The sequence below is a fragment of the Squalius cephalus genome (genome assembly GCF_949319135.1).
Source record: "Squalius cephalus genome assembly, chromosome: 18".
Lineage (NCBI taxonomy): Eukaryota > Metazoa > Chordata > Actinopteri > Cypriniformes > Leuciscidae > Squalius > Squalius cephalus.
In genome coordinates this window covers 17,361,090-17,375,535 of record NC_137139.1, presented here as the reverse complement: position 1 = coordinate 17,375,535, position 14,446 = coordinate 17,361,090, and the positions used below count along the sequence as shown (strand labels likewise).

The following is a 14,446-nucleotide window of genomic DNA, read 5'->3' as shown; positions in this document are numbered from 1 at the left end:
CATTTGAACCACGCCTGTGGACAATGACACAAGCACAGTAGGCTAAACAGGCAATCTTTATTGTTTGAGGTTAAGTGCTTTACAGTCTACCAGCATGCTTGAAAATTTCTGGTCAATCTCAAAGTCGGGTTACATATTAGGCAAACAAATTACCAATAAACTGCAGAAACATGTATACTGAAAAAATACTTTATTTACAAGAGTTATTTTAAGAATAATCCATTGGAAGACAACAGACTTTTGACATGGATGTGATTTCTACGAAACCGATCATGAGGAAACCTACCCAGGTAGTTTTTGTCATATGGCTCCTGTGTTAACCACAGTATAGTTACACGATCGTGTACCTGGTAGAAAACAGTTATTTGTGCAGCCTGCCTTTCACATAGGCTAAAGACACTCAACAGTTATAACTTAACAGCTGTAGTTTTCACCGTCCCGACACCTGTCCGTACACTGGCAGGTGAATCTGTTGTAAACATAAACTCTGATCTGAAAACATCAGATTAAATAATCTCCTGTTCCTACTGCTACAGAAACTGAATGGGCCAGATTAACTCTAGCGCAAAATAAACTTAAGTGCAGGGCAAATGATGCATATCATAATGGTGCATAACAGTGCTCGACATCTTGATCCACTGATGATCAGGAGTCGCTATGACAAGCTACAGATAATCTGGCCCTGTCAGATTAAGACGATGCACGTTTCCTCTTTTACAATTTCAGTTCCTTTCCTCAACTCTCATGGAATTTTTATAGAAGTCCTTTAACAAGCATTTATTATTGCACATAACTTCATTAACATAAGCAATCAAAAAGTCTTATGTGCACTTTTGTCCATGCAAATCTTTCCGTCCCACGGGATCTTCTGTTTCAGTCCACCTGTTCTCCTCGTGATCTACACCTCAATGGTTTTAAAGTAGAGTCTGGAGTAGATATTGTCCAGCTGGCTGTGAAGGGCGTGGAACGAGGGCCGTTTGGAAGCCTCCGCGTGCCAGCATTCCATCATAATGCGGTATATGTTTGGGGGGCAGCGATTTGGACACGGTAACCTGTAACCCGACGACAGGATTTCCAACACCTCCTTATTGTTCTTCCCTGTGGGAAACAGAGAGCGCAAAATTTACAGAAGACTACCTCTCAAAAGTGTGGGGTCAGTAAGTTTTTTAAAGACATTAAATTGATCAAAAGTGACAGTAAAGAGATTTATAATGTTGCAAAACTTTATTCTATTCATCAAAGAATCCTGGTGAAGAGCCATGGTGAGCATAAGAGACCACAAGCTTTTGACCGGTAGTGTATATAAACAAATGGAAGGCATTTAGTGTTTCTGTAACAGAGACCCATACCATCATACGGCATCTTTCCACGTGACATCATCTCGTACAGCAGCACTCCAAAGGACCAGACATCAGATTTGACGGAGAAACGCTGGTAGAGTGCAGCTTCTGGAGCCGTCCACCTCACAGGAATCTTGGTGTTTCTACTAGCTGTATACACACTATCCTGCACACAAACATCGAATTACATACTAAGCAGAAACTATTTTATATGCATATTTCCAGCAGCATCTTTGACATCCAACCATTACCTTGATGATGCGGGCCAGACCAAAGTCAGCTACTTTACACACCAGGTCTTCTCCAACCAGGATGTTTCGAGCTGCTAAGTCTCTGTGGACGATGTGTCGATCTTCCAGGTACGCCATTCCTTCTGCTATCTGACTAGCCATGTAGATCAGGTGAGCGGAGGTCAACACCTGACCCTCCGGCGCTACAGGAAGAAATGGCCAGGGGAACATCAATGAAACGAAAGGGTCCACACTACATTGAAAATGTGGGATTCTATATATATTTTATATCTGAAAATAAACTGGAGAAATCTTTATTGATTTAAAATAAATAATAAATGTTTGAAGATTCAGTTTTTCTAGGCCACTAATCAAATATGTTTTACTAATTGATCACGTGACTCTTTGTACAGAAAGTCAAGATGCATTACTGTTATTTTAGTTTTATTCATTGAATTAGCTTTTTTAACGTTTAGTTATGTTAATTTTAGTTTATTTTTTTGCAATTTTGTTATGTGCTTTAGTCATTTTATCTGTTTTTTTTTTAATATTGCTATTTATGTTTAATTTCTTTTTATTTCAGTTTTAGTTTTTCTTTATTTCCAGTTACAAATCAAACTAAAACTAAGTTTTTTGCAAAGGCAGCATTTCTAACTTTTATTTAGTTTAAGTTTTTCAATCAATATTTGTAATTTATTTTATTTCAGCTTTATTTCAATTAACAGAAATGTTTTTAATTTTACAATGTTTTTATTTTAGATTTAGTTAACGATAATAACCCTGCTTTGGATTTCATTTTGTGGATTTCATGCAGCTCGAGTCATTAAAGCAAAAGGGGAAGGTAAACAAACTGAAAGCCAATCTGAATTTTCAATTCAACTTTCAGTCAAATCGTTATACTTAAAATATGATTTCAGTTCAAGGAATGATGCACTGATTCACAGAAAAGAAAATTAAACATTTTATTTTAAGAACTTGGTACTCAGAATGAAGGTTTATTGTCAAGGATATACTTTTGTGTTAATGACTTCATGTACTTTGAACTGTAACTATAAAACTACGTGGTCAGATAATGCCATAAATGTTTACGAGTACAGACGTGATTGTCTGATAAGAGAAAAAAAAAATGCAAAGCATGAAATACCAAGACCATATAGAGTAATCTTGTGCAATTTATAATACATTATTCATAGATAAACATGCAGGTGCAGTGAATGTAGTTCAGGGAAATAGGGTGTAGTAACACTTACAAGAAAGGTATGATTTGAGACTTCCTTTAGTCATGAGCTCTGTGACGATGTAGACGGGCTCTCCTCGTGTGCAGAGAGCCAACAGCTGAATGAGCTTCGGATGGTGCAGGTTCTTCAGTGCGTGAACCTCCTTCACAAACTCATCCACCTTTGTGTCCTCTACAGGGCAGAGTAAGAGAACAAAAGTTAGAACACACCAAAAATCACATTTATCCATTTATATTTGTATTAAAAACCATTTGTGTACAGACGATGCTCCTTTTCTCAGGGTTTGATCCAGATCCAAATGATGGACAATGTTTTGAAATCGAAACAAATCTAAATAATTGAAATGAAAAACATTTTTGGGCAAGTTTGAAATCCCAAACAACATTAAAATTGAATCAAATTATTCTTACACAGCAACATTACATAACTCCTATGCTTAGATTTCACTGTATGAGAAAATTGCAATTATGGCTCATTCCAGTTATGCTTTACAAATTTATTTTCACATCTTCATGTCTTAATATATTACATTCAATATTTAACTTTAAGAATGGAAATATAATATAATATAATATTTGTTAGGTTTCCCTATTATGCTATTTTAAAGGCTTGTAATCTTATTTTGGAGGTCTCCTACAACAAGTTTACATTCATCCAAGGTTATAAAACACTTTCATTTTCTCATAATATATGTACGTTGCAGCATCACCTCTTTTCTCACAGTGTCTGAAACGGTTCAATAAAGGATTCGATCTTTCTAAACCCCTAATTTCCGAGAGCCTACTCTGCTCGGATTGGTCAGATGGCTCAGTCTGTTGTGATTGGTTTACTCTTATGGAAGTAAAATAATGTCAAATGTTTTTGAAACAAAAAGCCTGTTGAATTGCACTACTTGAAAAAAAAATAGGCATTGCATTAACCATGCTTGCATTTTAATGCATTGTATTTTTAGGGCTTGCATTTTTATGGCCTGAAATTCAACATGGTTGAATATTTAAGCTGTGAATATTTCAATTAAAAACATTTCAAACACATTTTCATTATTAAAAATTCAATAATCCATATTCACCTTTCATATTTCACTTCCAAAATATTCAAACTGTTTAAAAATACAACCTATAATATTCAACAGGCAATTTTCGGGTCCATTTTATTTCGCTTTGCAAATTCGCTTCCACAAATTCAGTGGTTCAAATTCGACAGTAAATTCAACGGAATTGCAGGAAAAGCAGTAGATTACCGAGATACTCTCCATCTGCTGTTAGTCAAACTCACCAGCAGGGGGTGCAAAAGCGCTTGTTGTTGAGGAAGACCAGCAACAGTTAGAAGTCATTCATTCATAAAACTCATTTACAGCAATTTAAGTGTATTTGTGAGTATTATGAAGGCGGTTTTATGTTAAATTCAGTGTCTTCACGGTTACTTTCCCTGTGTAGCCTACAAGCATCTTCTCTACCGTGAACAAGATTATAATGTTATTCCCCGATGCGGATATACAGATCCAATGTTACATTTTTGAGGTTGACATATATTTCTCTTGGTTGTTTAGTGGCCTTAACTTTATATTGTGGCGATGTGCCTCATGCAGGCTATTAGGGTTTCCCTCAATACTTCAGGATTCCCCAGCTGGACATATAAAACGCTTAACGTAGCTTAATGGACTAATTACAGTGATATAAAAGACTAAACTCGCAGGCAAGCAGATGGACTCAGAATAACGCGCAAAGTTTAATGATGAGCGTTTCCCAGTGATACATTGGCATAAAGTTGGCTTGACGTTGGACATTCGCACATTTAGGGACCGTCTCTAAAGTGTATACGACTTTGGTATACACGTTTCTAACTTCAACAGCATTTTCTAGAACGACTTACAGTCATAAAACCAACTGTAAAGTGTTCATGTAGTGTCAGGCATAATGCGCACCCTTTGGATTTTTTATATTTATTCAAATAAATTAAAGTTTGCTATTGAAGTTAGAAACGTGTATGCCAATGTTGTATGCAACTTTTGAGACGGTCCCTAAATGTGCGAATGTCCAATGTCAAGCCAATTTTACATTTATTAGGCTACATCAGAGCCGGCCCGAGGCATAAGCGAACTAAGCGGCTGCCACCAGGGGGCCCCCAATGACAATCAAGTTTTTTTTTTTTTTACATATTAATTAACTTAAACAAGTGACATAAATGAATGAATTAATGACTAATTCAAGACAAGAAAATTCTGATTTCATGATCAATATACCTGCCTACAACTGCAGCTGTGTCTGCCAGTGTTTGAGTCATGCGCATAACCTCGCGTGCATAGACAATTTGTGCGCAAAGTCACGGTAATGTTAAGCCATAAGTCACAAAAATTTGATTTGATCAATGGTTGATGATTTACATTTAAATCAATGATTTATCCTTTAAATTTAATAATATTCTGAACAGAACAAGAGTAAAAAAATAACTAACTATAAACAAGCCAAAACGAAATAATTTAAAGCGAAAGTGAAAGTAAGCAGCGTTGGGCTCACGTATCTCTCTCAATAGAATCAAAATGTTTCAACATTCGCGATGTATTTGGATGGTTAACTATTCTTTATTATAGGCTTCTCTGTACTTCACTCACATTCCAATATCGACGGAAAAAAATCATCCTCTTCACACGCGAAAAAATGTGCTTGGGAACATCACAGTGGAGCGGTGCTTATACGCTGAATGTACGAATTGTGAACTGACTATTTAAACAGAGCAGTGTAATTTTTATATGTTAGGTTGACTATTTTATTATTATTATTATATTTTATTACGGCTATAATGAACAGGCTGCGATGTCAAGATTGCAATGCTGGAATGTGTGTGTGTGTGTGCGTGTGCGTGTGTGGGTGATCCGCGGGCGCGATCAAACAGTGGAAACATAAAAACATACTCCGTCATGTTCATACAAGACACCATTCAAACTGCAAAGTGTTGCGAAACGTTGGAGGATATTTTGCAAATAATTTATTTAATATGTTTTGTGACAGTTTGTTTTCAGAGTTTCAAAGAGTTAGTAAAAGAGTAAAGAAAAAGTTAAAACTTTTTATTTAAGTATCTATTTTTTATTAAGTATTTATTTTGTATTAATACATAACCTCATTGTATTAATTTATAATGTAACATTATAGCGTGACATTTGTGTCAATAATTGTCAAACAGGTGACTCTGCGTGGTGGGAGGGGGCCCCCAAATCAAATTCTGCTTAGGCCCAAAAGGCTCGGGCCGGCACTGGGCTACATTATATATATATATATATATATATATATATATATATATATATATATATATATATATATATATAGAGAGAGAGAGAGAGAGAGAGAGAGAGAGAGAGAGAGAGAAAAGAGAAAGTGTTAGTATTGATCAAGTGTTGATTTTATGCCAGTATATCACGAAACGCTCTGCATGAAACTTTGCGCGTTATGTTCATATTCTTAGTCCATCTAGCCTAGTAGCCTACAGCCTACATCCCCAATAAGGTGCGAGTTTGGTCTTTCATATCACTGTATTAGTCCATAAGCTACGTTAAGCGTTTTGTCCCGACGGAAGGGGAATCCTTGAGTATGAGGTATTGACGGAAACCGATTATAATCCTGTTCATGTAGGTAGAGAAAGCTGATGACATGTAGGCTACACAGGGAAAGTAACAATGAAGTTATTGAATGAAACATAAACACAGCTTTTGTGTCTTTATCATCTTTTCAGCATATATACTCACACAGATAATCATTTTTATTTTATGAATGAATGGCTTGCTCTAACTGTTGCTCTGTCTTCGTCAACAACAAGCGCTTTTGCACCCCCTGCTGGTGAGATTGACTAACAGCAGATGGAGAGTATCTCGGTAATCTACTGCTTTTCCTGCAGTTCCTGGATGTCAATGTTGAATTTACTGTCGAATTTGAACCACTGAATTTGTGGAAGCGAATTTGCAAAGCGAAATAAAATGGACCGAAAATTGCCTGTTGAATATTATAGGTTGTATTTTTAAACAGTTTGAATATTTTGCAAGTGAAATATGAAAGGTGAATATGGATTATTGAATTTTTAATAATGAAAATGTCTTTGAAATGTTTTTAATTGAAATATTCACAGCTTAAATATTCAACCATGTTGAATTTCAGGCCATAAAAATGCAAGCCCTAAAAATACAATGCATTAAAATGCAAGCATGGTTAAAGCTGCCGTCGGCAACATTTTTTTGATCAAATTCAGTGAAATTGACACTATAATCCGACAGAACAACATAAATAAGGTGGTTTTAGAAAAAAACCCGAGCTTCTAACTCCACCTGGAGCGTGTTATTTGTTTTGCAAAAATCCACCGCTCCCGTCTCATCGGGTCCAATCAGCGCAGGGGGGTGTGAGATCTGACTGTCAATCACAGTTCGTGCACACGCCACAGATCCCCCCTCCCTCGCGCAGACGCGCGCATTACAATATCACATGCACACGACATGCTTGAAGTTCGCCTGAAGATTGTATGAAGCGTGATGGCGGAGAGAAAATCTACTAACAAGCTTCCAATTCCTCGGTTATTGCTATCTATGGATAGATTAGCCAGGCCAGCCTACCTCCGAGTCTATGGTGTTGATCGATGCTGAAGAGATGGACGCGTTCACAGAAAATCAGGTACACACGCACTGACGATGGGCGGGTGCTCGTTGGTAGTGGGGAGGGGCATGAGAGTTGTAAACATTCAAAATTTTGGCTAAGTCCACTCAATCTGCCAGACTTGCCGACGGCAGCTTTAATGCAATGTCTATTTTTTTTCAAGTACTGCAATTCAACAGGCTTTTTGTTTCAAAAACATTTGACATTATTTTACTTCCATATACTCTGCTCTGATTGGTTTCCTCTGCTCTGATTGGTCAGACCGCCCAGTCTGTTGTGATTGGTCTTCTCTGCTCTGATTGGTTAGACGGCCCAGTTGTGATAGGTCTACTCTGCTCTGATTGGTCAGATGACCCAGTCTGTTGTGATTGGTCTTCTCTGCTCTGATTGGTTAGACGGCCCAGTTGTGATAGGTCTACTCTGCTCTGATTGGCCAGGTGGTCCAGTCTGTTGTGATTGGTCTACTCTGCTCTGATTGGTCAGATGACCCAATCTGTTGTGATTGGTCTTCTCTGCTCTGAATGGCCAGATGGCCCAGTATCTCACTCTTCTTCGACTATTGCACAGTACATAACAATTGTGCATATAGCCACCTAGTGGACTCTTCTATCACAACATTCACCTTGCACATGCACAGTTGTACGTGGACTGTCCCGATGATAAACAAATACGTCAGGTGGACAGTGCGCGGACTGCTGCAGAAACGCAGACAGCCGAAGTTTACTTTGTACTTGTGGATGTCTTGATTTTCTCCTCTAATCAAAATGTTTAAAAGAAAAAAAAATTGTGTTCAAGTCCTCAATTTTGTAATATCCCCTTACAAAGGAATTAATTATCCTCCAGAATGTCAATTTTGGTGGCGAAAACAACAGCACAAACATCAGTATTAGAGATTGATTGAACAAATTCTGTGATGTGTTGTGGTATTAGTTGGTTTATCACATGTGAAAACATCCCATCTTATATGATGTCACACCTTGTTTAAGCATCTTGATGGCCACTTTCTTCTTCTCTGTAGTCCAGACAGCTTCCCAGACTTCTCCAAAATGGCCTTCCCCCAGCTTCTTGAGTAGCTGAAACTCCTCCCTCGGCCGCTCCCATGGCTCCATGTCAAACAACTCCCTCTGCATGTGGACACACACGCAATAAAGGTTACAAGAGATCTCTCCCTAGAATCTCTCCCCTATATCATATGTTGCCAAGGGACACTTCTCTAGAAACAGACTGTTTCTCTATATGGCTAATTAGATCTAGAATGCAGAACTGATACCCATGAATGCCAAAGGAACGCCTATTTATAAGCGTTTGCTCCACGAGAGCAAAAAGTGATGTCTAAAATTAAGAAGTCTTGTGTGTGAATGTGTGTATATTAAATATTAAGAGTGTCATACTTGCTGTACGCACGGCTGGTCTAAGGGGCATCCCAGACTTTTGGAGTTGTGCTGGTAGTATCTGATGAGCTCATCCAGAGTGGCAAAAGAGATCTTGTCGGACACAAAGTAAGCACCAATAGCGGAGCGATGAATACGGAAATGGAAGACACTATTTTCACTTCTGGCTGTGAAGCAAAGAATAAAAATCTTTTTTATTCAAAGACAGACTCATTTTTTTTAAAAATTTTTTTCAGATTGACTGCTTATATGGTCCCATAAGCTCCAATGATGTACATACAAAATAATAATTTAGAAAGGTAATATAGCATAAGTAAATCTCTTATCTTCCCATCAAATTATTTTATAATGATCTCAGCAATCGGCCGGTTTAATCAGACTGCATTATATTATATTATATTATATTATATTATATTATATTATATTATATTATATTATATTATATTATATTATATCACAGCATTATAGTAAATCATATGGGGCTATTTTATTATAGTTTGTATTATTATATTATTCCAAGTAAAAAAAATAATGTATTAGGCTTACACTGTAGTGGCATAAAAAAAAAAAACAGAATTAAAATAGTTAATTGTGATTATTTCTATGTTGCCCAGCAGGCAGATGTTAATGAAGCTGAATCACACTGTTTTATGAGTAGATATGCAGTTTTCAGAAATGTGACTGGAAACTAAATTTTTGAATAACGATATAAATAATTAATTGCATATATTTACATTTTATATCTGAGACCTAAATATAAGTAAACTAATATTTTTAGTGTAGGACTTCAGAAGCATGTTATCAAATTGGAAATACTGTGTATAATCAATTTTAACAAGATTAGTCAAAAATGATTAAGTATAAAACTGCTACTTCAATGTTACGCATATATTTCAGCTATTAAAATGGCCTTGGGGTTTTTGAGACCTTAAACAGAATATTATGAGGGTAGAATGCAACTGCTACTCTCCAGAGGAGACAGAAAAATGCTTAGTCTGTTGTACATGGATGACCAATATGGTGTTACAAGCCGTGGGGTAGAGAGAGAGAGAGAGAGAGAGAGAGAGAGAGAGAGAGAGAGAGAGAGAGAGAGAGAGAGAGAGAGAGAGAGAGAGAGAGAGAGAGAGAGAGAGAGAGAGAGAGAGAGAGAGAGAGAGAGAGAGAGAGAGAGAGAGAGAGAGAGAGAGAGAGAGAGAGAGAGAGAGAGAGAGAGAGAGAGAGAGAGAGAGGAGAGAGAGAATGGCGGATAAAGCAGAGAATGGATATCTTATAAAGATGAGAATGGAGATGATGTACGAGAGAAAAACGGACAGGCAGTACTGTAGGTCTCCAGGCATTCAATCGAAAGAGTGCGTGTGAGAGAGGGAGAAGGAATAAAGGAACAAACCTGAGATAGTATATTCATCGCTGTGGCTCTCACTGATCCTCACCAGAAAGGAGCCCGTTTTATTCTGAGCAGCCAAAAGCAGCTTCTCAGCCTTTTGTCTGTTTATATTCCCATAGTACCATCTGTAAAGCAGACACACATAGCATAGCTGAATACCTCAATGAATGAATGACTAAATACTTGTACTTCCTAACCTATCGAGACTATGTCCAGCACATATTTTACAATAAATAAATACATATATAAAATAGTCATATTGAAAATTTGCATATTTAAATAGTCATATTCAAAGTATTTTTATTCATCATATTGTGTTGTGCCTTTGATAATGCTGGTTTAATTAAAACCAAGAGAAATGTGCATAAAAGCCATGAATTTTTACAATATTATTATGTACTGTAATTTGATGTTGATAGTAATATAATATAATAATTAATAATGTTTAATACTCTACCTTTACTCTTTTTGCCTTAGGCATTGTATTACTAAGAAATGTATTTTACTTGCTGACACATACTTACTGTCATTTGTCAGCATGTTCAGCAAATTCTCGCAGTAAACACTGTGGCGTCATTCAAAGTGTTGCCATGTTAAATATGGGTGCGGCAGGTGCACATGCTTGTTTAACACAATCCCATGGTGCTTCAGTTTCAGTGAAACTCTGACAGGTGCACTAGCACACACCTCTGACATCATAACCCCGTTACCTGTCAACACTATTTAGGAGGCCTTTATAGTGAAGACAATTGACTGACCCCATTATAACAGCAACCAAATAAGTAGCAAACGATAGCGCAAATAAAAGAAAACAGAGCACAGCTCATTGTTCACACGGACAGTGATAAAGGCCATTGTGAATGAAACGAGACAGTGCAGGTGTATGAACCTTCCTTGGCTGAGCTCAGACTAGGGGCACTGATAATTTCGTTATTTGCTAATCACCTTACTGTTACAGAGTGAAATATACAATAGTTTTCAGGGTCTACTCAAAAATAATTCAAAATTTTAAGACAAATCAACACCTGCCAAATCTTTAAAATTTACAGCAACTAGTCTAGTGCCGTCAGCCAAACGTCAATTAGCCTAACTAAAGACTAAAGGTTGTTGGTGATATAAGGGTATCAGGGCCCCTGTGCAGGATGTTGCTGTTTGCCCTCCTTGGTTGAATTCGTGTTCCGAAAGCCGGGGACCCAGAACTGTCACCTCTTTAGCGACAGCCTTGATAATGAATATTATTAAATTCTATTCTATTCTATTCTATCTGGATCTATCGTAGCACCAGCAACAAATCACAACATAAGCTTGCGAGCAATGTAGCCTACTGAACATAGACTTGCCTCTTCTGGCTGATTGCTATGTTCTTTTAAAAAAGTCTAATTAAGTAAAATTTACTAAGACACTTAATCCTTTTGTTGTGACTTAAGTTTCAAGCCTTAATTGTGGTGTAATGAATAAACAAACAAGATCATGTTAATAAAATGTCTTGTTTGAAATTAGCCCAGTATGAAAACAACAGAAGGCTAATTGGAAAGTTCAACCAGTGACACGTGTATAGTAGAAAGAGTCAAGCTCTTCATTCAACTTTAGGAAAAAATATGACAGAGTGATCATTTTCCATAAAATATAATGAATATTCTAATTGAAATAAACCATCTCATCTCTAATACAGGTAGGATAAGTCTATTGACTCTCAGGACTTACTTGTAGTTAGCGAATTCATCCTGCACAAGGGCCACATAATTAGCAGGGACCAGTCCGGACTGCAGGGATCCCGTCAGCTTCTTGGCAAACACATAATCTCCCCTCTTTTCGATGACAGAGAGTTTGTCCCCTTCTTTCACCGTCAGCTCTTCCTCACTGCGGGCTACGAAGTCGAACAGAGCCGCGTACAGCTGCGTGGGCTTCTTCTTAGGAGCCGGGACCTGGATATCACCTGAGACGGTGCGGATCTCGGCAGGACGAGCGATGTTCGGGTAGTAAAACTCGGGCCATATCCAGTCCCATAACCTCTTCAGGCATGGCATGCAGCTGCGACAACACTTCTCCATCCCAGCCCTTTCCTTCTACGGACTCCAGGGTAGCTAGAATATTTGGAGGCTGTCCACCAAGCGAAGCGGTTGAAATTGTAAATACAAGAGGTGTGCGGGTCCCTTACCGATGGCGACAGACCGACCGTAGCGATTCTATACCGGGATCGCCTTTGTTGAGCAAACGCACTGGCCGCGATCATAGCGGAGGATCAGGTGAAACCGGTTTTGTTTTGGGATGGATCACAAAGGCATGCGGAAAAGACATGTTGGATAGTTCAAAGATACCTTAAAACGAGGAGACGTTATTGTGGTTGAAGTACCTTGAAGAACATCCTCTTTTCATCTAAATCTAGGCTCTATTTGTCCATGGCGTCCCTCGATCTTCTCTCATAATGACCGTTGCAGTGCGCCGCAGCATTTGTGCTTCTCTCCGCTCCGGAGCAAAACGCTTCGCAGTGTGTAAACTTGGCTGCAAGCGACCCTTGTCTCCTGTAGTGCGATCATCTGTTCACTAGGCAAGCGCACACTTGGAGCTGGAAACCAGTTACCATTTATTTTTAGATTCGCCTTTAATCGTTAAACGTATAGGCCTACTACTCTTCTTAACATCTCCTTGCGTTTATTAAAACGCGTCCCTCCTGTGACATTAATTTGCATGCACATTCATCAAACGTTTTGCTATGAAAATAACACTAGGGCTATTCTATTATTTTTTAAGACACGCAAACACATGCCCACGTCTATTGTTATACAGGATGGGTGACTTTCAATTTACATGACTTTCAATTAGGCTATATGTTGTTTTAAATTATTATGTAGCCTAATTATTTAATCCAGTGGCGCAAATAGGTCCGCCCACACACGGTGACGTCATTTATGGATGTTTGTATCGGTGGTAAATAATGGAAACGTGTCTTTGGGGCAATTTCGCTCTTTATCTCATCATTCTTCTCTCATTTTTTTTAGTATATTCTGCGCTGAAATATGTTCCGCATACTTCCAGCTCTGAAAGCAACTTTTCTGGCACCAGTTTCTTTACAGTTGTGCGCGCGACTCAATAACCCATGTTCGAGCGTGTGACGCATTGCTTCCGCGTCTGTGATTTGTGAGGGGTCGAAGAGCGACATCTACGAGGAGTAATATCGATCCAAGTTATTTAACGACATTATATTAGTCTTAAAACTGTGTGTTAGGCTATATATTATGAATATGTGATACAATTTATTTAAAAGCCCCATATGAGGCCAGTGCCAAACCCCATTTTAGTGATAGGGCCTACTCAAATTCTGTCATTAATTCGTTCAAAACCAGTAAGATTTTTGTTCATCTTCGCAACAAAAATTAAGATCTTTTTGATGAAATCTGAGAGATTTCTGTCCCTCCATAGACAGCCACGCAACTGCCACTTGACGCTTAAAAAAATGTCAAAGAGATCGCAAAATTAATCCATATGAATCGAGTGGGTTTAGTCCAAATTTTCTTAAGTGACTCGATCGCTTTTATATAATTAACTGATTTGATTTAGGCTTTTATTCACATTTAAACACTGATCAGCAAACATAAACAGAAGCTCAACCGAACATTGACGTGCAAGAACTCTTGCAGAAGCTCAAACGTGCTGTAACACGAGAATGAACCTCATTGGTTCTCTTACATTAAGCGACCATGCGAGCTTCCGTTAACCATGTGATGGTTACGCAGCTGATGTGCGAGTTGGTGAATATTATATGTGAATAAAAGCCTAAATTAAATCTGTTCATCATAAAAAACAATCATGTCTCGTCAGAAAATATTAGACTAAACCGCTCAATTCACATGGATTAGTTTTCCGATCTCTTTATGAACTTTTTGAAGCGTCAAAGTGGAAGTTGCGTAGCTGTCTATGGAGGGACAGAAATCTTTCAGATTTTATAAAAATTATCTTCATTTGTGTTCTGAAGATGAACTAAAGTATTACGGGTTTGAAACCCGACACGAGGGCGAGTAAATGATCAAAATCGAGTAAAATCATTTTTTGGGTGAACTAACCATTTAAAGGTCTTCCAAGTGCCAATAACATGACTTAAAATGATGATTAAAATGAAAATAATCTACAATAAAAATACTAATAACCGCTAACAATCAAGATGCACAAACAAACTGACATCTAAGCACCAGAGGAAATTGCTTAGTATTCAAATATTCTCTTGGATGATG

At 37.8% G+C, this 14,446-nt stretch overlaps 1 protein-coding gene across 1 annotated transcript; it reads right to left on the bottom strand.

Annotated features, from left to right (window-relative positions):
• Positions 1–37: 37 nt before the first annotated feature.
• srms (src-related kinase lacking C-terminal regulatory tyrosine and N-terminal myristylation sites) lies at positions 38–12,911 on the bottom strand. Its single transcript, XM_079848397.1, has 8 exons — positions 11,922–12,911; positions 10,221–10,342; positions 8,834–9,000; positions 8,419–8,566; positions 2,821–2,979; positions 1,592–1,773; positions 1,350–1,506; positions 38–1,098 (listed from the first exon to the last, which is right to left on the bottom strand). The coding sequence occupies exons 1-8, from the start codon at positions 12,266–12,268 to the stop codon at positions 899–901; spliced, it is 1,482 nt and encodes a 493-aa protein (XP_079704523.1). The 5' UTR covers positions 12,269–12,911; the 3' UTR covers positions 38–898.
• Between the last annotated feature and the right edge of the window lie 1,535 nt (positions 12,912–14,446).